Source organism: Rana temporaria, chromosome 12, assembly GCF_905171775.1.
Source record: "Rana temporaria chromosome 12, aRanTem1.1, whole genome shotgun sequence".
NCBI classification, from domain to species: Eukaryota; Metazoa; Chordata; class Amphibia; order Anura; family Ranidae; genus Rana; species Rana temporaria.
Window position 1 is genome coordinate 132,255,463 of NC_053500.1, and position 26,743 is coordinate 132,282,205.

At 47.7% G+C, this 26,743-nt stretch overlaps 1 protein-coding gene across 2 annotated transcripts in view; it reads right to left on the reverse strand.

Annotated features, from left to right (window-relative positions):
* TOM1L1 (target of myb1 like 1 membrane trafficking protein) overlaps window positions 1-26,743 on the reverse strand; it is a 194,372-nt gene that overhangs the window by 56,355 nt on the left and 111,274 nt on the right. Inside the window, exon 1 of one of the 2 annotated variants that reach the window (XM_040330745.1) lies at window positions 20,951-21,235. The exons of the other annotated variant lie outside the window; for it this stretch is intronic. Coding sequence (XP_040186679.1) covers window positions 20,951-21,008 — 58 coding nt within the window. The 5' untranslated portion in view covers window positions 21,009-21,235. Of the gene's footprint in view, window positions 1-20,950; window positions 21,236-26,743 lie in introns of those variants that run through there. 2 annotated transcript variants of the gene reach the window in all.

Genomic DNA, 26,743 nt, shown 5'->3' on the forward strand with positions numbered 1-26,743 from the left:
ATCCAGCTGTGTGATCGACCACAGTGATTTAATATTACCAGATCTCGGTTGGTGCAGGGGGGGAGGGGTAATTGTGTATATTTGGTCGTGTGCGGTAATATTTGATGTTCACCGTCGATGTAAGAGCGAGTTCAGCAGGATGCGAGCTGGGAGTCCATCTGTGTTTCAGCGCTGTACTCTGCAATCTGTTTTGACAGTGACCCAAGATGAGGCAGTCCCCCGTGCACAGAGGAGTATACATTTACATGCTGCTCGGGGCTACAGCTAGATCTCCAGAGATATGACTTAACATCTATTGACTGGAGAATAATAAAAGAGACTTACTCAAACTGAAAGCTGCACAGGCTGGAAAAGGAGAAGGTGAAATGCCAGTAGATGGTTTAGACGTTTAGAACTTTCCTGGCAATAATGGTGAAATGAGTAGATCAAAATGAGGAGGTTTTACAGCAGACCCATCGTTAACCACTTGCTTACTGGGCACATAAACCTCCTTCGTGCCCAGGCGAAATTTCAGCTTTCGGCACTGCGTCGCTTTAACTGACATTTGCGCGGTCATGCGACGTGGCTCCCAAACAAAATCGACGTCCTTTTTTCCCCACAAATAGAGCTTTATTTTGGTGGTATTTGATCACCTCTGCGGCTTTTATTTTTTGCGCTATAAACAAAAAAAGAGCGACAATTTTGAAAAACGTATCGGACACTTTTGACACAAATTTGGGACCACACACATTTATACAGCGATCAGTGCTATAAAAATGCACTAATTACTGTATAAATGTGACTGGCAGGGAAGGGGTTAACACTAGGGGGTGAGGAAGGGGTTAAATGTGTATCCTGGGTGTGTTCTTACGGTGTGGGGGGAGGGGACTGACTGGGGGAGGTGACCGATGCTGTGTCCCTATGTACAAGAGACACAGATCGGTCTCCTCTCCTCTGACAGCACGTGGAGCTCTGTGTTTACACACAGAGCTCCACGTCCCTGCTGTGTTACCGACGATCGCGTGTACCCGGCGGACATCGCGGCCGCCAGGTACACGCAGCGGCTCTTCGGCGATGCGCCGGGACAGTGTTTACCCGCTGCTCGCCCCCCAGTGGCGCGCGCGGGTAAAGCACATAAAAGGACGTCTAAAGACGTCCACTCGGCACTTGAGAGCCGCACTGTGGACGTCTTTTGTCTATAGCGCGGGTCTCAAGTGGTTAAAGAGACCCTGGCCAGTCATTTCAACCCCTATCTTCCAATAAGATTATATGTAGGGATGCACCGATACCGATACCAAGCATTAGACCGAGTATCGGTACTTGGCCAAATGCTCCCGATACCGAAAAAACAATAATTCGCGGTGAGATTTGCATCAATACAAAATGAATGGGTATACGCTACGCCCTGAGATACGCTACGCCCGCCTAATTCTACCTGAATCTAGCCCATTGTGCGCTTTGAGGAAAATACATAAGTGCTTTCTTACATGAACGAGCTCAAACCCTTACCCTTGCTATCCAATAGAAAACCCAACACACTTTTCACCTACTGAAGGTATTTCCACAGATCATTTACATAGCATGTGGTTCCTTGTGTTGAGTAACACTTTGAAGTTCTACACATGCCATTGTCAGTGACCTCATCTGTTTTGCCTAACACAATGACACAGACATTCTGCTAAATATAGCAAATGCACAAACTGAGGTCAGGTTTGCTTAAAGAAACTTAAAAAAAAACTTTATCGGTGTAAAACAAACTATTGAGAACAGTGTTCTATTGCAGGGATTTTATGTTATTTTGTCAAAGGATTCCTGTGTCCTGTGCAGGCCCAGGTGGTACTTAGGGCTTCGACTTATGCCCAAGTGGATATTAAGCCCCACCCTTGTGCTAATACCACACCCCTGCCTTTTAAGGGCCAGTATTTCAACACGTAACAGAGGGTCTGGCACTTGACAGTTGAGAGTAGGTGGTGGGGCTTAGCTCTATGAGGCTGAATTCATGGGGCTTTGACTTATGCCCAAGATGAGATTAAGTCCCACCCCTTGTGCTAATACCCCACCCCTGCCTTCAGAACTTCAACAGTAGGTCGTAGGGCTCAAGGGGCTTGGCTTTGACTTTTGACCAAGTCGAAATTAAACCCAACCCTTCCATGTGCTAATGCCCCACCCCTGCTTTTTAGGAACCAAAACATCAACAGGTAGCAGTAGTAGATGATCTGGCACTTTACAGCTGAAAGAATGTGGTAGGGCTTAGGAGGGGGAAGGTCTCATGGGGCATTCACTTACACCCAAATTTAGATTCAACCCAAACACTCCTTGTGCTAAAGCCCCACCCCTGCCTATTAGAGGCCAGAACTTCAACAGGTAGCCGAGGGTCTGGCACTTGATAGTTGATGGTAGGTGGTAGGGCTTAGCTCTAGGAGGGGGGAGGTCTCATGGGGCATTCACTTATACCCAAATTTAGATAAAACCCAAACACTCCCTGTACTAAAGCCCCATCCTTGCCTTTTAGAAGCCAGAACTTCAACAGGTAGCAGTGGTAGAGGATCTGGCACTTGATAGTCGATAGTAGGTGGTGGGGCTTAGTTCTAGGAGGCAGAGGAGCAGAGAGGTCATAACTTTAGGTCAATTACATCCTGCACCTGGACTCCAAGGCGCTTCCACAAAGGGTCAATGGCCCGTCCATGCAGGGCGCAGGGGCACCGCCTCCCTAATCCATGCGTCCAGCCCCTAATCTACATGCAGGGCACTGGACACATGGATTTCTATGTTTTTTTTTTAAGCACATGATTAGAGCGTGAGGCACTAATTGGCTTAAAAAAAGGGTGGGCTCGGGGCGCAGAGCACCCCTTAGTTTGCCGACCCCTCAAAATATTGAGCACCAGCCGCCACTGGTCAACGGGATTAATTTCAAGATTAATACAGGTACTGCAATACTTTTTTAGAAACATTTTAGGCTTTGTCCTGCTTATGGTAAAGGAACACTTTTATAAATGTAGATTTTATGGCCTAGATTCACGTACGGCCGATCTACGTTGCACGGGCGTAGCATACCGTATTTACGCTACGCCACCGCGACTTAGAGAGGCAAGTGCTGTGTTCACAAAGCACTTGCCTCCTAAGTTACGGCGGCGTAGCGTAAATGGGCCGGCGTAAGCGCGCATAATTCAAAGTAGGCTGTAGGGGGCGTGTTGTATTTAAATGAGTCTTGACACCATGTAGATGCATGGCCGAACGAACGGCGCATGCTCAGTATCACGTTGTATTTACACCCAAAGATACGTCGGCTCAATGCCTGTGATGTGAACGTAATTTACGTAATTTACGCACAGCCCTATTCGCCTACGACTTACGCAAACGACGTAAAAAGATACGCTTGTTCCAACGTCCATACTTTGCATGGGATGCTCCACCTAGAGACCAGCTTTATCTTTACGCCGGCGTATCTCTAACGTAAACGGCGTAACTAATTGCGACGAGCGCACGTACGTTCGTGAATCGGCGTATCTAGTCATTTGCATATTCTATGCCGAACTCAACGGAAGCGCCACCTAGCGGCCAGCGTAAATATGCACCCCGAGATACGACGGCGTAGGAGACTTACGCCGCTTGTATCTTAGCCTAATTTAAAGCGGGGGTTCACCCTATCGACGAAAAAAAAAAAATAAAATTTATTTTACCATAAAATCAGGCATTGTAGCGCGAGCTACAGTATGCCTGTCCCGAATTTTTTACCCCCGTACTCACCTTGTTCTCGTAGATTGAAGATACCGGGGAATGGGCGTGCCTATGGAGACGGAGGATGATTGACGGCCGGCTCTGGCGCGTCACGCTTCTCCGGAAATAGCCGAAATAGGCTTGGTCTTCACGACGCGTGCGCATAGCCTGTGCGCAGGCGCCGTGAAGAGCCGAGACCTACTCCGGCTGTCTTCGGGGAGAGTGACGTGCCAGGGCCGGCCGTCAATCATCCTCCCTCTCCATAGGCACGCCCATTCCCCGCGGGAGCCGAAAAATACGATCTCCGATTACAAGGTGAGTCCGGGGTTAAAAAAATCGGGACAGGCATACTGTAGCTCGCGCTACAATGCCTGTCTCGATGGTAAAATGTGTCGGGGGGGGGTGAACTACCGCTTTAAGCGTATCTGGTTTCCAGAATACGCTTAAATTTACGACGGCGTAGATTCAGAGTTACGACGGCGTATCTACTGATACGCCGGCGTAACTGTACCTGAATCCACCTATATAAATATAAAGTCTTATAATGGAAGGTGCTGGGTCTCTGGATGTCTTTGCAGACGCATAAATTAAGTCTTTTTTAAAAAAAAAAAAGGCTTGTTTACACCAGCAGCTCTGCCCAACACAGTCCCAATGCAAGAATGAATGAGACAATTTGCCTTATGTCCTATGGCTTCAGTTCACACCAATCCACTGTGTTTGTGTGTGCTAAAAAACAAAAACAAAGAAAAAAACAGGACATGTTGTTTTTTCTGCGCAGTGTGTTCCAATGTGCTGTAACGCACAGCGACACGCAGCAGGGCCTTGGATTGTATAGAGGTTTAAATATACAAAAAGTAGAAAACAAGAAGCTGCAATGCAGTTTTATCAACATCCTAATGCCTAATCCATATGTACACAGCATACCTGGCTGCCATATAGTGAAACCAAGCTAAGCAAACCTTTATATTTAACATTCAAAGTTCTTGCCAGTAATTTTCATTCTATGCAATTTTTACCAGTACATATTTTTTTATATTTATTTGTAGCGCCTGGCTACTTTTATAGCAGGTGCTATTGTAAATTTAGAAGGGGGGGGTCAGAGAGTTAATTGTCTCTGACCATGTTAATTTGGCTAAATGTAAGGCCTCTGTTCCAGCTAGGGTGACCACATTTCCAAACTGCCATTCAGGGACACACTCTCTCTCTCACGTTCCCCAAAAAAAGATGAGCGGGGGGACGGGGGGAAATGTAGTCTCGGGGTTAATGGGGAATTTGGTGGTGGGTTATTTGTCAGGTGAATGTGCCACTTGCCACCAGATGCAGTGCCTCTTGCCGCCCATAGCCTGCCACCAGATGCAGTGCTGCTGTCACTCCCTCTGCATGAGCCACGTGCGTAGAAGGAAAGTGGCATCACTATCTGGAGAGTGAAGATCACACCAGTCCCTGCCGCTTGCCACTGGGTGCCAGAAAAGGAGGAGGTGCCGAGGTGGGTGGGGACAGCAGTGCTGCACTAGGCGCAGGCCTCGCTCCCGGTCTCACTGTCTGAGAGTAAATTGTCACTGGTTGCAAGACGCCAGGCAGCGCTGTCCCTAGCAACCAGTTCCGGAAATGTCGTTATTAGTTAGTAGGGGGGCGGCTGTGTCCTCTATTTCATTCTGGGACATTGTATTGTACCGGAATGAAGGTGCCCGGGACCAGGGACAGACATGCCAATTGCGGGACAGTCCCGGGCAATCCGGGACACGTGGGCACCCTAGGGACACCCCCCTTCCTAAAAATCAGCTTGTGCTGTCACGAATGACAGCACAGTGATTGGACACAAGAGGCAGGATTTATGATTTCTCCAATCACAAGCAGGGGTCGGGATTGTGCTCCTCCAGGCATTCCCGGCCAGGACAAGTACTGTCAGTCAGTAAAGCGGTGATGTGGTGGCCTTTTTTGGGGGCATCAGTTTGGCCCGGGGGGAGGGGTGTCTGTGTCAGTTTCATTCTGGGACACTGTATTGTCCTGGAATGAATGTGCCCGGAACAGACCTGCAAAATGCGGGACTGTCCCAGGCAATCCGGGACACGTGGTCACCCTATTTCCAGCCCTGGCTGTGCTGTGTGCCTATCCTCCTGTCTGGGGACTTCAGTCGCCCCCGGACAGTAGGGGGCAGCAGTAGATTCAGGGTCGTGTGGATGCTTCTCCTCGGCAGCCAATCAGGAGGGTTGATCGCCTCGCTGTGCATGCTGGGGAGGGGTATTTAAGGGGCAGACACCATCGTTGCCGCCCCACTTTGTAGAAAGTAGTAAAGGTGGCACACCAAGGATCAAAGAGTCAGTCAAGTTTTTAATTCAATAATTGAAAATCCATAGTGTTTCGGGGGTTCAGACACTCCTCCTTCAACATATCTTTTGGTAAGCAGCGCCATAAATATCTCTAATCATTCACTATAGTAAAACTTTGAGATCAAAGGGACCGCACACAATCGCATGTATTGATATGGAAAAGCAAGAAAACCATTTAGCATGTATGCCGCAACCTTGAATAGATTGAAGGGATGAGTCAGCTGTAAAATTACTTCTATTTGTGCCAGAAACATGTTCTACGTTAGCTATTCAAGAGTGATGAATGAAAAGTTGAACCTTTGGCACCTTTGCCAGTTTCTACAGGACCAAACCAGGACTCAATCCACGCAGGATCAAGCGTGAACTTAGGTTGCATAGTCCTAGTTAATTTTCTTTGGAAACAGCAGCAGATTCAGTAGAAAAGCCTGTCCCCTGCCAGTATGTTGTAGAAAAGTGGTCTCTGTGCAGAGGTCCAACCCCCTTCCGAGGTAGAACCAGAGTTCTCCCATCAGTAAGGAGCATGAGCTTTTATGGTTGCCCTGAAAGAAAAAAAAAAAATGTAAATAACATTTTTTTTTTTTACTTACCAGAAATTGCGGTTCCTAGTCCACGTCTTCATCCTCGCGTTGTCTTCTGGGGAATGGTGCGCGCTGCCTTCTAGGAACTGTGTGTATCCCAGAGAGCAGCCGCCCATTCATACAGCGCCGCGAGACTCGCGCATGCGCAGTATGAAACGGGCAGTGAAGCCGCAAGGCTCCACTGCCTGATTCCCTTAGTGAGCATGGCGGCACCGGGAGCTGCAACCAGGGCTGTCTTTTCGCATGGGCACGCTGGGAAGTGGCCCAGGGGCCCCACTCGCCTGGGGGGCCCCACCTGCCCAGCGACCCCAGCCAAGCATGACTGTAACTGAATAATGGCCGCCGGCTGTCCGAGTGTCCGCCCGCTTGAATGGCTCACTATGTCAGTCTCTAAGCCAGTAAGCGGGGCTAGCTCAGGTGACGTTGCACGACCGCCGCTCCCAGCAGGACCCACAGGTCAGTGGCCAGCAGGACCCACAGGTACGCAGCCAGCTCCCAGCAGCACCCACGGGTCAGTGGCCAGCAGGACCCACAGGTCCACAGCTTGAGCGCTGGCCACTGACCTGTGGGTCCTGGCAAAAAACAAAAGAACAAAAGCTGGACAGCCGCACTCCAAAATTTTCTTTAAAAGAGATGTCTTTATTTTCAACTGTGCATACAGTCACTGCAAGCCCACAAAAATCAGTATGGCCAACGTTTCGCACTGGCGTCAGTGCTTAGTCATGGCGGAGGGTCCTGCTGGCCACTAGCCTAGGGTGACCAAAAGTCCCCAGCACCCCCGAATTACAAATATCTCCCGCTTACACGGCATGGCCACTGTGTGCAGTCTATCATAGGAGCCCATCCAGGAGGTGCTCTGTGTAATCCGGTGGCGCTCGCCCCCCCCCCTTCTCGTGTGTGATTGTGTAGACAGGACCCCAGTGCACTGTATTGCCCGGGGGCTCTTAGGATTGCACTGGCTGCAACGATCGAGGGATCGACTTTGGGGGCCGACATCGTGGGTGCCTAGGACAGGTAAGTGTCCTTGTTAAAGGGGTCATTTCATTTATATCTATATTCGTGTTACAGGTCGTTCCACCCGCGATTTTTTTTTTTTTTTAAGTCAGCAGCAACAGTGGGCTAGATTCAGGAAAGAATTACGCCGGCGTATCCATAGATACGCCGCGTAATTCCAAAGCTGCGCCGGCGTATCTACTTTCTGTATTCAGAAAGCTAGATACGCCGACATTAGCCCAAGATACGACTGGCATAAGTCTCTTACGCCGTCGTATCTTAGGGTGCATTCTGACGTTGGCCGCTAGGGGCGCTTCCGTTGTTGTCGGCGTAGATTATGCAAATTAACTAGATACGCCAATTCACAAACGTACGTATGCCCGGTGCAATTTATTTACGTCGTTTACGTTAGGCTTTTTCGGCGTAAGGTTGTTCCTGCTATTAGGAGGCGCACGCAATGTTAAGTATGGACAACGTTCCTGCGTCGAAATTAGATTTTTTTTACGTTGTTTGCGTAAGTCGTTCGCGAATAGGGCTGGATGTAATTTGAGTTCACGTCGAAACCAATACGTTGTTGCGCCGTACTTGGAAGCAATGCACACTGGGATATGTACACGGATGGCGCATGCGCCGTCCGTACAAAACGTCAATCACGTCGGGTCATCCATTATTTACATAGAACACGCCCCCCTTCCACATTTGAATTACGCGGGCTTACGCCGGCCCCATTTACGCTACGCCGCCACAACTTACGGAGCAAGTGCTTCGTGAATACAGCACTTGCTCCTGTAAGTTACGGCGGCGTAGCGTAAATACGATACGCTGCGCCGCCGTATCAGTGCGCGCCCCTACCTGAATCTACCCCAGTGTTTGTAGCTGCGGATTAAAAAAAAACCCGCTTTAAAGAAATAAATATGCGCCTATAACACTTCCACTAACTGCCACTCTTAGCACATGCGATTCACCCGACGACCTGTAACAGGAATATAGATATAAATGAAATGACCCCTTAAATTACAGATGACTGACTCAGCCAATACTCTATCCGGCTCTGTAACATAAGATGGATTTTTTGCTGGTGATTTGCACTCCTCTCAAATAAATACAGACCAATAAATATGTTTAATGTCATCCATAACGGCTGCTCTAGTTTTCCTTTCCAGCTAAACGTCAGAGTTTTTATGACATTTCCCGATGTCATTCAGGGAATGAATAATGGGCCCAGTCTGAGACACAATAACCTTGAGAAGATAAATAGATCTCCTCTTTGGTGTATTAGAGGGTAACTCCACCTATGAGTAACTGTTCAGTGACAAAGGCAGTTTTCTCTAATATAATTGTTCTCCTTGATGTCATTGTTACAATCTAATTGTTCTCCTTGGAGGTCTCTGATGGAGATCCTCCATTTGCACCCACGGTACATGTAAAACAATGAAATAAAAATTGGGGTGTTCCGTTGGGGTTCTATTTCAAAACCATAAAATAAAATGTTCATGGTTTTTTTTCTCTCTACGTGACGGAATCATTTTATATGTTCTTTTGCTCCCCCTTTTTTCTTCCAAAATGCATAAACTGTGCTCGGTTTCTCAGATAATATCCTCAATATTATATCACACAGCGGCACTCAAAAACTATAAATAATAAAGCAAGGTGAAAATTATCTAAAAAATTGGATTTTTATAACGGCTTACTTGTAAAATCCTTTTCTTGGAGTATATCACGGGACACAGAGCAGCCATAGTAATTACTATGTGGGTTTATACGCCACCTATAGGTGAATGTACACTGGTATAATCAAAAGACAGGATGTCCCCCCTATATAACTCCTCCCATGCAGGGAGTACCTCAGTTTTTGTAGCAAAGCAATATACACACTATACACACTATATATATATATATATATATATATATATATATATATATATATATATATATATATATATATATATATATATATATATATATATATATATATATATATATATATACACACACATACATATACACACACACACACACACACACACACACACATACAGTATACCACACATTATATATATATATATATATATATATATATATATTAGTGACAGGAAGTCAGGTAAATCTGTGGGTGTTGTCACCGACGGGACATACATTTCTGCCTTGTTTAGACAATACACAGATTGTTATCAGGCGTCGGCTACAAACGTAGCTAGAGGAAGGCTAAAGGCCATTGAAAAGCTTCAGCTGTTTAGAATGAAGCAATCAAGGCCTTTATAAGTAGCCAGAGGATTGCCACTTTGTTGCTGCATCACTCCTAAGGCTGTGTGAGTAGGAGAGCAGTGCCAGAAAGTCTCCTGATGAGGTGAGGAGACCATTGACTTTTTCCTGTGTTATAAATATCAAAAGACTACTGTTTGTGCTGTATGACCAGCATTGTCTGCCCAGCGCTAGGCTGAGCCAGACTCCTTAGATAGGTTCCTGTGTGGAAGGTAGACGCCCAAAGTGGGTAGGATTTATTTTATGTTTGATTTTGTTTATGCTGTTTGGATGCTTGCAATTATTTTCCAGCAAGATGGAAAAATAAACAAAAACCTTTATTTTTCAACTGTCTTCAACTGCCAGTCTGTATAAAATCAGTGTGTGGAGAACCCAAGCAAGGGATCACACACCCCGCTACCGAGCTAACCCCTCACAATATATATATATATATATATATATATATATATATATATATATATATATATATATATATATATATATATATATATATATATATATATATATATATATATATATATATATACACACACACACACACACACACATATATATCTCCCAATAAAAGGGGAGGCACCTCTGTGTCCCGTGATGTACTCCAAGAAAATTATTTTACAGGTAAGCTGTTATAAAAATCCTGTTTTCTTTATCATACATCACTGGACACAGAGCAGCCATAGTAATTTCTATGTGGGATGTCCCAAAGCAATGCCTCTGAGGGGAGGGCGACACAAATAAAGGCAGGCCGCCATCAGGCGCGAGGACCTATACTGCTGCCTGCAGCACACTGCGCCCAAAGGCGGCATCCTCTTGCCATTTTACATCCACCGATCACTGCGAACTTTGTCATGACGGACCTTCAAGGACTGGGTCCCCTTTGTATATGGGGTCCTCTCCATTGGACCTGTATAGCACGCTGCCAGAGCAACCTTTGGTATAGTATATGTGACCAAGGAGCTGGATCCCAGGGCAGGGGCGGACTGACAACTCATGGGGCCCCCGGGCATACAGATGGCCACCAAGCCAGGAAGCAGTACAGAGGCGGGGCAGCTAAAATCTCTGGATTTTCACATCAAAAGCATGTCGGTTTTGGACATATTAGGGACAGATGTAAAACACAGATTTTTACATACTGTCCCTGGTTTTACTGAGCCTGGCAACCCTGATGGGGCCCCCTAGTGGCAGTGCCCGAGTGCCTCAATGGTCAGTCCGCCCCTGTCCCAGGGTCCGGCTCTCAAAAGAGGAGCATTACAGGCAGCAACCTTGTTCTTCTTCCTCGAGGCTTGGGTACCATTCACTTTGGCCCTTTTCGTCACTTTGAACGGATCCGATAGCATAGCCCCTTGATCCTGTCAAGTATCTTTTTGCGGAGCTTACTCTTAGCACATCATTAACCCGTGACCAACTCCTTAGACACTGGCGAAAAAACTGAGGTACTCCCTGTATGGGAGGGGTTATATAGGGGGGACTTCCTGTCTTGATTGTACCAGTGTCCATTCACCTATAGGTGGCGTATAACCCACATAGTAATTACTATGAACATGTTCTCTATTTTTCTCGTCGAGATTCTGGGCAGTTTTCTTGTCGAGAAACCTGAACCTCTGCCAGCAGTTTTCTTGCTGGTTCTTGCCGAGTAAACCGAGCGTGTGTACGAGGCTTATAGATAGAAACTTGGCTGATTCAGCAGGGACCAGCCAAATTTCACTCTTTCTACGGCTCTTCTGATTGGAGAGGAGCGATCAATGATTGCAATCAATCGGCTATAGCACTGATCAGTATATTCTGACAGTGTAGGAGTTCCGCAGTCTGAATACAATAACACATCTTGAATGGCTGGTCAAAAAAAAAAATCCATTTATGACCAGATTTACTTTACAACTGTACACAACCTTTGATTCTATCATCGCAGTAGTGCAGCCCTCCCTCTTCATGAGTAGGTACATGAGTAGGTATAGCACAATCTCTTTAAAAGGTTCTATTCAAAAGGAAGTCAATATGTGATTTCATGTCCTTTTCATGCAATGGAACATTTTGAACTATTGATAATGATCCGGTCAATGGAGTTGGCGGTAGATGACACGGCCTCTCCTGTCTCGTAACATCATGTCAGAGGTTAATTATTACCTCTTTCTGCTGTGTCATAGCAAAGCCTTCATTTACTGTGACAGGCCAGGGACCACTCATTCCTGAATGACATCAATTTGTCACGGCTGTAAAACTTGTGTTTTCTTTTGTTGGAAAATGTTTTAAAGCCTTTATTATAGGCAATGTTTTCTAGTTTTGTACAATGTGGAGAAGAGTTAAAATTTCTGTTGGTTTTATCTATTTCAGTGACCCCCCCTTTGACAATAGGCAAGTTGGTAGAGTGCTAGACCCAAATGTAGATAGGACTTGGAATCCAAATATTAGAGACAGCTCTCTGTCAACCAGAGTAACCAGGGCCGATCCTAGGCAGGGTGTATGGGGTGCTTTGCACCCAGGCGCCTGCAGAAGTGGGGGCACCGAAGTTGCAGGCGTCTCCCCTCCCTCCTCCTCTCCTTGTTTGTGTCCGTCCAGAACTAGTGTTCTGAGCATAGGTGTGTGTCTGTCCAGAACTGATGCGTCTCTGACCATCTCCTGTACTTTGTCTGTAGTCTCTGATAATCTCCTGTACTATGTCTGTAGTCTCTGACCGTCTCCTTTACCATGTCTGCAGTCTCAGACCGTCTCCTGTACTGTGTCTGCAGTCTGACCGTCTCCTGTACTGTGTCTGCAGTCTGACCGTCTCCTGTACTGTGTCTGCAGTCTCTGACCGTCTCCTGTACTGTGTCTGCAGTCTCTGACCATCTCCTTTACCATGTCTGCAGTCTCAGACCGTCTCCTGTACTGTGTCTGCAGTCTCTAACCATCTCCTTTACTATGTCTGTAGTCTCTGACTGTCTCCTGTACTGTGTCTGTAGTCTCTGACCATCTCCTGTACTGTGTCTGCCGTCTCTGACCATCTCCTGTACTGTGTCTGCAGTCTCTGACCATCTCCTGTATCATGTCTGTAGTATGTCTGGGGGCTCTTTTTAACAGACTCTCTAACAGAAGCCCTCTCTGTGTCTATCAGAGAGGCCCCCCTCCAGGTCCCAATAAAGTACTCTGCTTCTCTTCCTGTACTTTGTTTATTGTTAAGAGATCAGGGTAATAAAGACTTTGTGGGGGAGCATCTCTGTGGTTGAGTCATTGCCATAGAAACATTTGTAAAGGGGAGGTGTTAGTAAAATGACCACGCCCATGTGGGGGCGGCAGAAATATTTCTGCACCCAGGCGCCTGTGACCCTAGGATCGGCCCTGAGAGTAACCTTGTAGGTTCACATCGATGCGGCTGCGCTTGATGCATTTTTCAGGCACGTTTGGCAGTGTGTTTTTAAACTCTTGTTTTTTAGGCTTTTTTGCATGCAGTTTTCATGCATTTTACATTTTTTTCACTTTAAACACACTGGTCGCTAAGGAGGGGGGCGGGAAGCCGGCCGCACCAAGCTCAACAACCGATGAGTCATTACTGGGGTTCACCGCTGACAGCTGAATGTAAAGAAGAAGAAAAAATAATGCCGGCAAAAAAGTCACGAGAAAAACGGCACCCCTTTGGGTCTAGTATGGATTCGGAGGGGACCCCCCCCCCACATCAAAATGATTTAAAAAAATGGTGTGGGGTGCCCCCCACAATCCGTACCAGACACTTATCCGAGCATGCAGCCCAGCACCATACCAAAGCACCTTGCCCCCATGTTGATGGGGACAAGTGCCCCTTCGCGACAACCCTGGGTGGTGGTTGTCAGGTCTGCAAGGGGGGGGGGCTTATCAGAATCTGAAATCCCTCTTTAACAAGGGGGCCCCCAGATCCCAGACCCCCCCCCCCATGTGAATGGGTATAGGGTACATCGTAGACAGCCTTAGAAGAAAAGTGTCCTTTTTTTGTTTTTAGCGGGTAACCGGCGGCAGGGAAGCTCGTCGGAGAAGACAGCATGGGGCTTCTTTTTTTAATAAAGGATTTGCCAAATAGCGTCTCTTATATTTTTAATTTCACTGCTTTTTGGGTTGAATGGGTAAGGGTACGATGTGAGGAAAAGATGATCCGCACTCCGGTCGTTGCTCTTAAACAATTGACGTATTTATTGACAAGCCACAGTAGACAAACGCAAATAGGAAAGTTGACGCGTTTCAGCCTATAAGGCCTTAGTCATAACCACCTGATACCAATTCACATAGCACCCATACCCCATGTTGAGGGCATGAGGTCTGGTATGGTTTAGGAGAAGGGGGAGTGCTCGCTCATCTCCCCCTTTTCCTGACCTGCCAGGCTGCATGCTCGGATAAGGAGATAACTGGAGAGTGCAAAACATGGTGCAGCTCTTCATAGGAACCAATCGGCTTCCAGGTTTTTTTTCCTCAACGCTTAATTGGACAAGCTGAAGTTAGAAGCCAATTGGCTACCAAGCACAGCTGCATCAGAATTTTCACTCTTCCGTTTTAGTAAATAAACCCCAATGTGTTTTGGGGGCTCAAAACTCCCCTATCAGTGCTGAGAAACAAAATGCCATAAAGAAACCTAAAAAAAAAGAGATCTAAAAAAAGACATTTTAAAATGTCCTAATGTAAAACCCACCATGAAAAACATTTTTTGGAGCTTCTTTGGGTTGTTTGTCATGCATAGGGCAGCCCATTCAAATGAATAGGCTGCCCTATGCGCGGCAAGTGGAAATGCTACAAAACATGCAGAAAAAGCGGGAAAGTGATTACTCCATAGAGATAGGACAGATAGTGTCTTGGCCAAGATTGGAACCAGGGGCCCCAGTGCTGCAAGGCAGACGTGCTAATTATTAAGCCAATGTGCTGCCCAGCTTTACAAGGTTCACATATAACCACAGCTGCCAAAAGCTCTGTTTACAGCCAGTCCTTCTCACACCCATGGTTCCCTTATCTAGGATCAAAGCTCAAAAGGAAAATAGAGTACAAGTGTCCCTAATATTGCATGGTTTAGTAATTCATTTATAAGTGGTTTAAATCAGTCAAAGCAATAGAAACCAGAAGGATTGAAATCAGTCACAGCAATAGAAACCAGAAGGATTGAAATCAGTCACAGCAATAGAAACCAGAAGGATTGAAATCAGTCACAGCAATAGAAACCAGAAGGATTGAAATCAGTCACAGCAATAGAAACCAGAAGGATTGAAAACAGTCACAGCAATAGAAACCAGAAGGATTGAAAACAGTCACAGCAATAGAAACCAGAAGGATTGAAATCAGTCACAGCAATAGAAACCAGAAGGATTGAAATCAGTCACAGCAATAGAAACCAGAAGGATTGAAATCAGTCACAGCAATAGAAACCAGAAGGATTGAAATCAGTCACAGCAATAGAAACCAGAAGGATTGAAAACAGTCACAGCAATAGAAACCAGAAGGATTGAAAACAGTCACAGCAATAGAAACCAGAAGGATTGAAATCAGTCACAGGAATAGAAACCAAAATGTTCATATACAGTAACAAACAGCAGCAGACATTATGGAAACCAACACTGCCAGATACAACAGGTTACATCAAGAATGCATTAGGGGCCAGACCAGTCCAATGGAGGGGCAGGAGAGGCTTCCGCCTTGGGCACCAAAGCGGGGGGGGGGGGGATGAAACCCTCGCCCAGCCGTCAATTTGCTATAGGCCTGGGCAGAAAGTGTTAATAAAACACTGCATGTGAGCATTTAAATCGCTTAGTTTTCTGTGACTTTAGGTGACAGGGGGCCATATTCTTAAACAACTTACGCCGGTGTATCTACTGATACACCGGCGTAATTCGAAATTCCCGCTGGCGTATCATTGTTTTGTATTCACAAAACAATATACACCGGATTTAGGCTAGGATCCGACTAGTGTAAGTCACTTACACTGTCGGATCCTAAATGTAATTCTCCGCCGGCCGCTAGGTGGCGTTTACGTTCAGGTCTCATTTGTTTATGCAAATGAGCCTGATACGTCGATTCACGAACGAAATCGCGTCACGTAACCGTCGCTTACGTCGTTTGCGTAGGCGTAAGGTTACCCCCGCTATATGAGGGGTAACCTTACTCCAGTCCCACGTAGGCCATGTTAAGTATGGCGTCGGGTCCGCGTCGTGTTTTCCCGTCGGGTACGTCGTTTTACTAAGTCGTTCTTGAATACGACTTTACGTCAATGACGCACACGTCGGCGTCATTGACGTTTTACGCCGAGAACTGGAGCATGCGCACTGGGCTATTTTAAGCCCGGCGCATGCGCAGTTCGTTCGAATCGGGGGCGCGCTTAATTTAAATACAAGCCGCCCCCTTGGATTTATGCGGGGATACGCCGGGCCAAATACACTCCGCCGCCCCAAACTACGGAGCAAGTGTTTGGGGAATACAGCACTTGCTCCTGTAGGTTGGGGCGGCGTAGTGTAAATGGCTTACGCGCCGCCCGCCCGAGAATATGGCCCAGGGTCTCTTTAAACTCTGCACAGCCTGACTACAGGTGATGATCTTAGGTCCCTGTTTCCGCGTAGCGTTAGCATTTTATGGCCTTTCTTTGTGCTCTTTGTGTACACTCTGCTCTCCTGCACATTATTTGGTTATGATACAGGATTCTTTTATGATCCTTTGTTTCCTAGGCAGGGAATGGACAGTGTACACATGAAAACACTGGCTCTGGCATGATAGATAGGAGAATACCCAGAATTCCTATCAGTTACCTAACCGGAGCAAATACGAAGAGGAGGCAGAAGAGGCACAACAAGAACTTAAACTTATAGGGCCAGATTCACGTAGATCGGCGCATCTTTGTTCTGGCGTAGCACATCTCATATGCGCTACGCCGACGTATCCCAGAGAGGCAAGCTTAGTATTCGCAAAGCACTCGCTCCCTACGTTGCGCCAGCGTAACGTAAATCTTTTGGCGTAAGCCCGCGTAATTCAAAGTAGGTGGACGGTGGGCGTGATTCATTTAAATGAACCGTGACCCCATGCAAACGATGGTTCCGAACGAACAGCGCATACGCCGTACCGTGGATGCATCCCAGTGCGCATGCTCAGAATCACGTCGAAACAGACTAAGATACGTCGAATCACTGCCTACGTGACGTAAGCTACGCCTAGCCCTATTCATGTAGTCCTGCGTAAACGACGTAAAATTTGACAGCTGTTCCGTCGTCCATACCTTACGTAAACGGCGTATATTACAGCGACGGCCGCAAGTACGTTCGTGAATCGGCGTATCTCGGTCATTTGCATATTCGACGCGTAAATCAATGGAAGCGCCCCTTGCGGCCAGCGTAAATATGCGCCCAGGCTCCGACGGCGTAGGAAACTTACGTCGGTCGGATGAAGCCAAATTTCAGGCGTATCTTATATTAAGAATCAGGCGCATAGATACGACGGCGCATCCGTGCACTTACGCGGCGTATCAGTAGATACGTCGGCGTAAGCGCTTTGTGAATCCGGGCCAAAGTGATTGTAAAGGTTCAAATAAAAATAAAATAACAAACATGTCATACTTACCTCCGCTGTGCAGCTTTTTTTGCACAGAGTGGCCCCGATCCACGTCTTCTGGGGTCCCTCGGCGGCTGTCTGGGCCGCTTCTGATAACACCCTCACCCTTTCCCAGAGGGGGTTACTGTACCTCGCGGGCCCGCTCCCGATTCCAGCATTTGTGTCCATAGACAGGAATGCCGGACTCGACCCCGCCCCTGCATCATTGGATTTGATTGACAGCAGCGGGAGCCAATGGCTGCGCTGCTATCAATCTATCCAATAAACAGACGAGAAGACCAAGCCGAGATCAAGCGCATTTTCGACGCGGGACTTTCGAGGGCTCAGGTAAGTAAACGGGGGGGGGGGGGGGGGGCGGGCGTCAATTATCGGATGTTTTTTCACCTTAATGCATAGGATGCACTAAAGCGGAGCTCCACCCTAAAGACAGGTATTTGCACCCACTTCCGGCCCCACAGTCTGCGGGTAGACTGCGGGCAGGACGTCAGATCCCGTCCCCCCTGTTGTGTTCTGGGAAACACTCGGCTCCCAGAACACAGCGGGAACCAGCACAGTGCAGCGAGACTCGCGCATGCGCCGTAGGGAGCTGGGCAGTGAAGCCGGAGCGCTTCACTTCCTGGTTCCCTCACCGAGGATGGCGGTGGGGGCAGCAGAGTGACGAGCGATCACTCGTCCTCTGCTGCCGACGGCGCTGGACTCCAGGACAGGCAAGTGTAGCTGCTGGCTTTTAATATTTTTTTTTTTTTCAGCGAACATCCGCTTTAAGGTGAAAAAACGGGAACATTTTTGGTCCCGTTGTACCTCCTGTGGTCACACAGAACTCCACTTTTTGACCCAGAGCTTATGAGCCGGTTTGTGGTTAACCACATGACTTCAGAAAAGGAGTGGGGGGTGGGAATTAAAACATAGGGCCAGATTCTCAGAGACTTACGTTGGCGTATCAGTAGATACGCCGTCTTAAGTCCGAATCTGCGCCGTCGTATATTTAAGCGTATTCTGGAAACCAGATACGCTTAAATTTGGCTAAGATACGAGCGGCGTAAGTCTCCTATGCTGTCGTATCTTAGGGTGCATATTTACGCTGGCCGCTAGGTGGCGCTTCCGTTGTTTTCCGCGTTGAATATGCAAATGAGCAAGATACACTGATTCACGAACGTACATACGCCTGTCGCAATTAGTTACGCCGTTTACGCAAGACATACGCCAGCGTAAAGATAAAGCTGCTCCCTAAGTGGCGTAGCCCATGCAAAGTATGGACAGCGGAACAGGCGTAACTATTTACGTTGTTTGCGTAAGTCGTTTGCGAATAGGGCTGTGCGTAAGTTACGTTCACGTCGTAGGCAGTGTTCGACGTATCTTAGGCATTCTATCCGACGCATGCGCACTGGGATACGTCCACGGACGGCGCATGCGCCGTACGTTCAAAACGTCATTTACGTGGGGTCATGCCTTATTTGCATAAAACACGCCCACCTCTTTCCAATTTGAATTAGGCGCGCTTACGCCGGCACATTAACGATACGCCGCCGTAACTTAGGACGCAAGTGCTTTGTGAATACAGTACTTGCCTCTCTAAGTTGCGGCGGCGTAGCGTAAATACGATACGCTACGCCCGCCCACACTTACGCCGGGGTACGTGAATCTAGGCCATAATGCCTGTCTCCAGGCTAGTGCATGAGATATGTAAATAACCTGTCACTCACAGCAAGGGGGCGGATTTGACAAAGTTTTTCTGTTTTTGTCAAGATTTATCTCACTGAACAATAAAAGAGGATTGCTCAGAGCTGGATTAACCATGTGTGGCAAGACTGGGCACAGATGATAGGAAATCTTATACTCTACATTGTGACATAAAGAAAAAAAAAATTGGGGTTTACATCCACTTTAAGTAAAAAAAAAAAAAAAAAAAAAAAATAGATGTGTCAGATGACCTCACATCGGCACGCAGAGATGTACGCTTACGTGAATTTATTAAACGAAGAGAAAAATCTGCAAAGAAAAGGGCAAAGCAAAAATCCATTGAAAAGCAGAAAACAAAACTTTTCATGTATTTGGAAGAACATCAAATCAACACGACATCTTCCAGGCTCTAGAGAGCTACATAATTACTCTCAGAAAATCTACAATATATCTGCCATGTGATTCACAAAGAAAATCTTGGCACTTTTAAAAGCAAGTTTTTGATCAGTAGCGTAACAATAGCCGGTCCAAAACCAATTTAAACTGAAAATCTGATAGCATAAAAACCTCATACACGCGATCGCATTTCCATCGGACAAACCCGTGGCTGTGAAATAGAGGACACAGCCGCCCCCTACTAACTAATAACTACATTTCCGGAAATGGTTGCTAGGGCCGGCGCTGCCTGGCGTCTTGCAACCAGTGACAATTTACTCTCAGACAGTGAGGCCAGGAGCGAGGCCTGTGCCTAGTGCAGCACTGCTGTCCCCACCCACCTCGGCACCTCCTCCAGGAACCAATGGCAAGCGGCAGGGACTGGTGTGATCTTCACTCTCCAGATAGTGACGCCACTCCTTTCCTTCTACGCACGTGGCTCATGCAGAGGGAGTGACAGCAGCACTGCATCTGGTGGCAGGCTATGGGTGGCAAGAGGCACTGCAACTGGTGGCAGGCTATGGGTGGCAAGAGGCACTGCATCTGGTGGCAGGCTATGGGTGGCATTGCATCTGGTGGCAGGCTATGGGTGGCAAGAGGCACTGCACCTGGTGGCAGGCAATGGGTGGCATTGCATCTGGTGGCAGGCTATGGGTGGCAAGAGGCACTGCATCTGGTGGCAGGCTATGGGTGGCAAGAGGCACTGCATCTGGTGGCAGGCTATGGGTGGCAAGAGGCACTGCATCTGGTGGCAGGCTATGGGTGGCAAGCGGCACTGCATCTGGTGGCAGGCTATGGGTGGCAAGAGGCACTGCACCTGGTGGCAGGATATGGGTGGCAAGAGGCACTGCATCTGGTGGCAGGCTATGGGTGGCAAGAGGCACTGCATCTGGTGGCAGGATATGGGTGGCAAGAGGCATTGCATCTGGTGGCAGGCTATGGGTGGCAAGCGGCACTGCATCTGGTGGCAAGTGGCCCATTCACCTGACAAATAACCCACCACCAAATTCTCCATTAACCCCGAGACTACATTTCCCCCCCGCTTATCTACAGTTAGGCCGCCCCACCCCCCCGCTCAGGTACAGTTACGCCGGCGTATCAGTAGATACGCCGTCGTAACTCTGAATCTACGCCGTCGTAAATTTAAGCGTATTCTAGGAAACCAGATAAGCTTAAATTAGGCTAAGATACGAGCGGCGCAAGTCTCCTACGCCGTCGTATCTTAGGGTGCATATTTACGCTGGCCGCTAGGTGGCGCTTCCGTTGAGTTCGGAGTAGAATATGCAAATGACGCGCAATTGTCAGTTAAAGCGACGTAGTGCCGAATCGCAAAAACTGCCCGGGTCCTTTAGCTGCCTAAAGGTCCGGGTCTTAAGTGGTTAAAGGGGTACACTTAGGCTTAGCATTTTAATCTAGGGTTGACAGTATGCCAAGCTAACTCCTAGTATTGCTTACCTATGAGATGCCCCACATGGGTACTGAAAGGATCTTTCGCAGTCTTGGTGAAGGCCATGGTGGGGCTCTTGAGGTCATGAAATCCTCATCAGTTAAAGCTCACAGTGAAACTTGTGAATCCAGTGATTTCAGCGCGGTGTTTGCAGTCTCCAGGTGTGCGAAGGGTTGTGTGCGGAGTAGAGTTACCTGGCCTGGGAGGGGCGGAGGAGGATCTGGGAAGAGTCAGGAAGCAGCTCCAGGTAACACGCAAGGTGGACGGTGACTGTCACGTGTGCTGGCAGCAGCTACAGGGACGTCTGTAATCTTCTGAATAGAGAAAGGAGGTGGGAATGAGACAAAAAGCAAACACCGTCTTTGCATATGTTTATACTGTACTGGGACATAGAAGGAGTCGTTGTGGGTGGCTTCTTCCACATATGTAGCAGGAAGGCTGAAATACAGAGATTGTAACGATTGTAAAGATTCCCAGCATTCCGTTCCCGTTATATAATCCCATCCAGCTTCTACATAGAATATAGACATATAGCTGGATTCAGGTAGGGCGGCTCACTTTTGCGGCGGCGTAGCGTATCGCATATACGCTACGCCGCCGTAAGTCAGAGAGGCAAGTGCTTTATTCACAAAGCACTTGCCTCCTAAGTTACGGCGGCGTAGCGTAAATGGTCCGGCGTAAGCGCGCCTAATTCAAAAGAGGATGAGGGGGGGCGTGTTTTATGTAAATTACTCGTGACCCGACGTGATTGACGTTTTTTACGAACGGCCCATGCGCCGTCCGTGTACATATCCCAGTGTGAATTGCTTCAAAGTACGCCGCAAGGACGTATTGGTTTCGACGTGAACGTAAATGACGTCCAGCCCCATTCACGGACGACTTACGCAAACAACGTAAAATTTTCCAAATTTGACGCGGGAACGACGTCCATACTAAACATTGGCTAGGCCAGCTTTTTGTTCGACTAACTTTACGCCGGAAAAAGCCTTACTTAAAAGACGTAAAAAAATGCGCCGGGCACACGTACGTTTCTGAATCGGCGTATCTAGCTCTTTTGCATATTCTACGCCGAAATCAACGGAAGCGCCACATAGCGGCCAGTGTAAATATGCACCCTAAGATACGACTGCGTAGGAGACTTACGCCGCTCGTATCTTAGCCTAATTTAAGCGTATCTGCTTTCCAGAATACGCTTAAACTTGCGACGGCGTAGATTCAGAGTTACGACGGCGTATCTACCGATACGCCGGCGTAACTGTCTCTGAATCTGGCCAATATGGCTTAGGTAGCACGCAGGGTGTAACAGTTATTTATGGGGCTCCGAAGCTGAATTTTAATGGGTCTCGCCTGCAACTAGACATGTGCATTCGTTTTTTCCGTCCGAATGCATTTTCGTTCTAATTTCAGGGATTTTTGCATTCGCTTTAACCACTTAAGACCCGGACAATTATGCAGGTAAAGGACCTAGCCCCTTTTTGTGCGACATGGCTACCAAACAAAATTGGGGTCCTTTTTTCCCCACAAATAGAGATTTATTTTGGTGGTATTTGATCTCCTCTGCGTTTTTTATTTTTTGCGCTATAAACAAAACTAGAGCGACAATTTTGAAAAAAATGCAACATTTTTTACTTTTTGCTATAATAAATATCCCCCAAAAAAGATATAAAAAAACGTTTTTTTCCCTCAGTTTAGGCCGATACGTATTCTTCTACCTATTTTTGGTAAAAAAAAAAAAAAAAAAAAAAAAAATTGCAATAAGCGTTTATTGATTGGTTTACACAAAATTTATAGCGTCTACCAAATAGGGGATAGTTTTATTGCATTTTTATTAATATTTTTTTTTCTAGTAATGGCAGCGATGAGTGATTTTTATCGTGACTGCGGCATTATGGCGGACACTTCACACACTTTTGACACTATTTTGGGACCATTGTCATTTTTACAGCGAACAGTGCTATAAAAATGCTCTGGTTACTGTAAAAATGACACTGGCAGTGAAGGGGTTAACCAGGAGGGGGCGCTGTAGGGGTTAAGTGTGCCCTAAGGGAGTGTTCTTACTGTGGGGGGGCGTGGCTGGGCGTGTGATGTCACTGATCGTCGTTCTCTATGACAGGGAACAGACGATCAGTGACAGTCTCACTCGGAAGCACGGGGAGAGGTTTGTTTACACTTACCTCTACCCGTTCTTCCTCTCTGTGACCCGATCGCGGGACACCGGCGGCGATCGGGTCCGCGGTTCCCGCGGGGGCGGTCACGGAGCTGAGGACCGGAGCTGCGCAACCCACGGCTGGGCTCTTAGAGGGGATGTACATGTACGCCCTTGTGCCCAGCCGTGCCATTCTGCAGACGTATATCTGCGCGAGGCGGTCCTCAAGTGGTTAAGGAGAACCATTTTAAAGTTATGTAAAGTTAAAGTGTAATGCAAAGACAAAACAGTTTTCTACATTTTGGTTAAAATATGGAACCTTCTGTTAAAGTAAAACTTCAGACATTTTTTTGATTCTGTCACTAATACTTACCTCTCTTGCAGTACAGCAGTGGCCCGTCTATAAAGAGCGAAGGGGTGCCGCCCCCCCCAAATCTTCATACAGGGCACCATATGCACAGAGTTATACAAGTTTTTTTATTTGTTTTTTTGTGAATCACATGATCAGAGTCGGAGGCTTTAATTGGGTTAAAAAAGGGTGGGCACGGGGCGCAGAGCACTGCGCCCCGAGCCCACCCACTTATGACATTAGCGAATGTTGATTCGCTATTGTCTTCCTGCTTCTCCTCCTGGCCAATCAGGACAGGAAGCGGGTCCCAAGACCGGATTGGCCTGGAGGAGAAATGTCCGGATTGGCCGGGAGTAGATGCGGCCGAAGCCACCCGCGACATGGATGGGGTAAGTGTGAAGATGGTGAGTCGGCGGGCGAGTGGAAGCGGCCGGGTGGGGAGAAAGGTTTGTTTGCCACCCCCCCCCCCCCCAAAAATAAAGCACCAGCCGCCACTTCTGCAGTCTATCCAATAGCCAGATCACAACTCTGTCTATTTTTAATAATTTATCATTTTATTTAAACAAAAAAAACAACTGTCAGACTTTAAAGCACAGAGACACACAATTGTATAATAAAATATCAAATGTATATCAACAGTAAAATCATTTTGTATCAAATTCAAGACACTTGGAATAACAATTTGCCATGATATTGGTAAGCAATCATGTTAAGCACAGCAAATATCAATTCCAGACACAACACCTCGCTTTTCCCACTGATCAATTACTATTCTCATAAAGTATTGCAATATAAATCTCAGCAGTTCTGACTGTTACACACATCCGAGGGGGACATGCAAGGAAAATAAAAAACAGCATTTTAGCTTGCACATGATTGGATTATAAAATCAGCAGAACTTCCCCTCATTTCACATCGACCCCCCCAAGTGCACTTTCAGTGCAATTTCAAGTGCACTTTGCACTTGTAGTTTGCACTTGTAGTGCAAAGTGCATTTGCCTTTCGTGAATGACCCCCCCCCCCCCAGGGCCGATCCTAGGGTCACAGATGCCTGGGTTCAGAAATATTTCTGGCGCCCCCACATAGGCGTGGTCATCTTACTAACTCCTCCCCTTTACAAATGTTTCTATGGCTACGATTGATACACAGAGATGCTCCCCTAAGAAGTCTTCATTAGTGTCCCCCATCAGAGCCCCCCACAGCAGGTGTTCCCCATCAGAGCCCCCCACATCAGGTGTCCCCCATCAGAGCCCCCCCCCCCCCCACAGCAGGTGTCCCCATCAGAGCCCCCCACATCAGGTGTCCCCCATCAGAGCCCCCCACAGAAGGTGTCCCCCATCAGAGCCCCCCACATCAGGTGTCCCCCATCAGAGCCCCCCACATCAGGTGTCCCCATCAGAGCCCCCCACATCAGGTGTCCCCATCAGAGCCCCCCACATCAGGTGTCCCCATCAGAGCCCCCCACATCAGGTGTCCCCATCAGAGCCCCCCCACATCAGGTGTCCCCATAGATCAGTACTTGTCCAATAGATCCCTGTAGCTCGGGTGCGCTGGGAGCAGAAGCATATCAAAGGGGGGCGGGGCATACGTGGCATCTTTGGTTACTTGGAGGGTGGCACTCGGAGAGCATTTCTGGGAGTGCACGGGATGATTGGCAGCAGCTCCGGCCAACCCCAGAAGCCTCTCATCACACCGCCTATGGGAAAAGAGCCGACACACGCAGAGGGGGCGGGGCAGACAGGAGACTGCTCCATGCACACCGGACAGAATTAATTAGTGGAGCCTAGTGCCGGAACGTGTTCCAGAACTAGGCTCTGCTGTGGTTTCCAACCCGGATTCCGGGGACAGTGGGAGGTATGCGCTCTTGTCAGTTGCCAGCGGAGAGAGCAAGGGGGACGGGGAACCGCAGCACCCGTTACATGCGCTCCGCCTCTGGACACAAGGAGGAGGGAGGGGAGCACTTTGGAGCTTCAGCGCCCCCCCACCTCTGCAGCGCCTGTGTAAGGGCTTACCTTGGCTGGAGTCCATATTGCAGAGTTGTATGCTCACCCTTACAAATACACACAGCCCACGGTAACAAAGTAAGAAGCTACCTAGGCTGTGAGTCTGTGCACGGGGGCTTGATCCCTGGATTTGCCAAAGGATGGTCAAAGTTAAGCCGTGGTCAGGGATTCCAGAATTCAGAATACACGATAAACATAGCCAGGGTCAGAAGCCGGAGTCAGTCTTGTAGCTGAAACAAAGCACAGGAATACAGGAACCTAGGACAATCACAATGAACTGACAAATCCCTCAGAGTGGGGCAGTGTTTTATACCCTAGTGGATTGGGTAACCTGTCTCAGCTGGACCAGGGGAAACAGGTGCAGATTGCAAGGAGATCCAGAGAAAGGTGATCAGCACATCATTCAGAACCACCTTAGCTGGAAAGCAAGCAGAATACCAAACTGAGGAGTGGCTCAGAAGTAAAGAACCGAAGCAGCAACAGAGAGGTCCCCGGTTCAATACCACCCAGAGCCACTTGGGGCATGACCACGCCTCGCCGTCTGCTTGGGACGGTAATAACCGTGACAGCCTGGGTGCGGAGCGGAGCACCCTGCCTAGGATCGGCCCTGACCCCCCCTTTGTATACATTTCTACAAATGCAGCAAGCAAATCCAATAGAACTAAACTTACCTGGATTTTTCTTACCTTTGTGAATAAGTCCTTTATGATTCTTTTATTATACAGGGCCATTTTTTTTTCTGTAGCGCTTTTTTGTGAGGTCAGATGGCTTGATGTTCAGAAATTAGGCTTCTTGCACGCTTCGTCTGTCTAAGACTGCATTCACACCTGAGCGTCGGTCGTTCTGCGTTTTTTTCCGGCGTTTTGTCGCGCGTATTCATGCTTATTTGCGCGTTTGCATACAGCGTTGTCCGACGTTTTTGTACTTTGACGTTTTTTATTTTAGCCAATAGGAAAAACTATCATCTTTTCATCACTTGTTGCTATGTTGGTAGATTTTTTTAATCTTCTGCCTGGGCGACAAGTTCTATTGATTAAAGCGACGAAACGCCCGTAGCAAACGCCCGTTGTCGCGCAAGTCGCTTGAATCGAGCGTTTCCATTACTTTCTATGGGAAATGGAAACGCTCAAATACGCCCAAACCGCCCGATACGCGCGACAAAAAAGGGTCCGGAACTTTTTTTGGCTACAGGCGATGGGCGTCAGGCGCATCAGCGTTCAGATGTGAACCATCCCCATAGACTTTCATGTATTTTGGTCCCTCTGGCGTTTGTGAGCGTCGCGCTACAGGCGACAAAACGCCT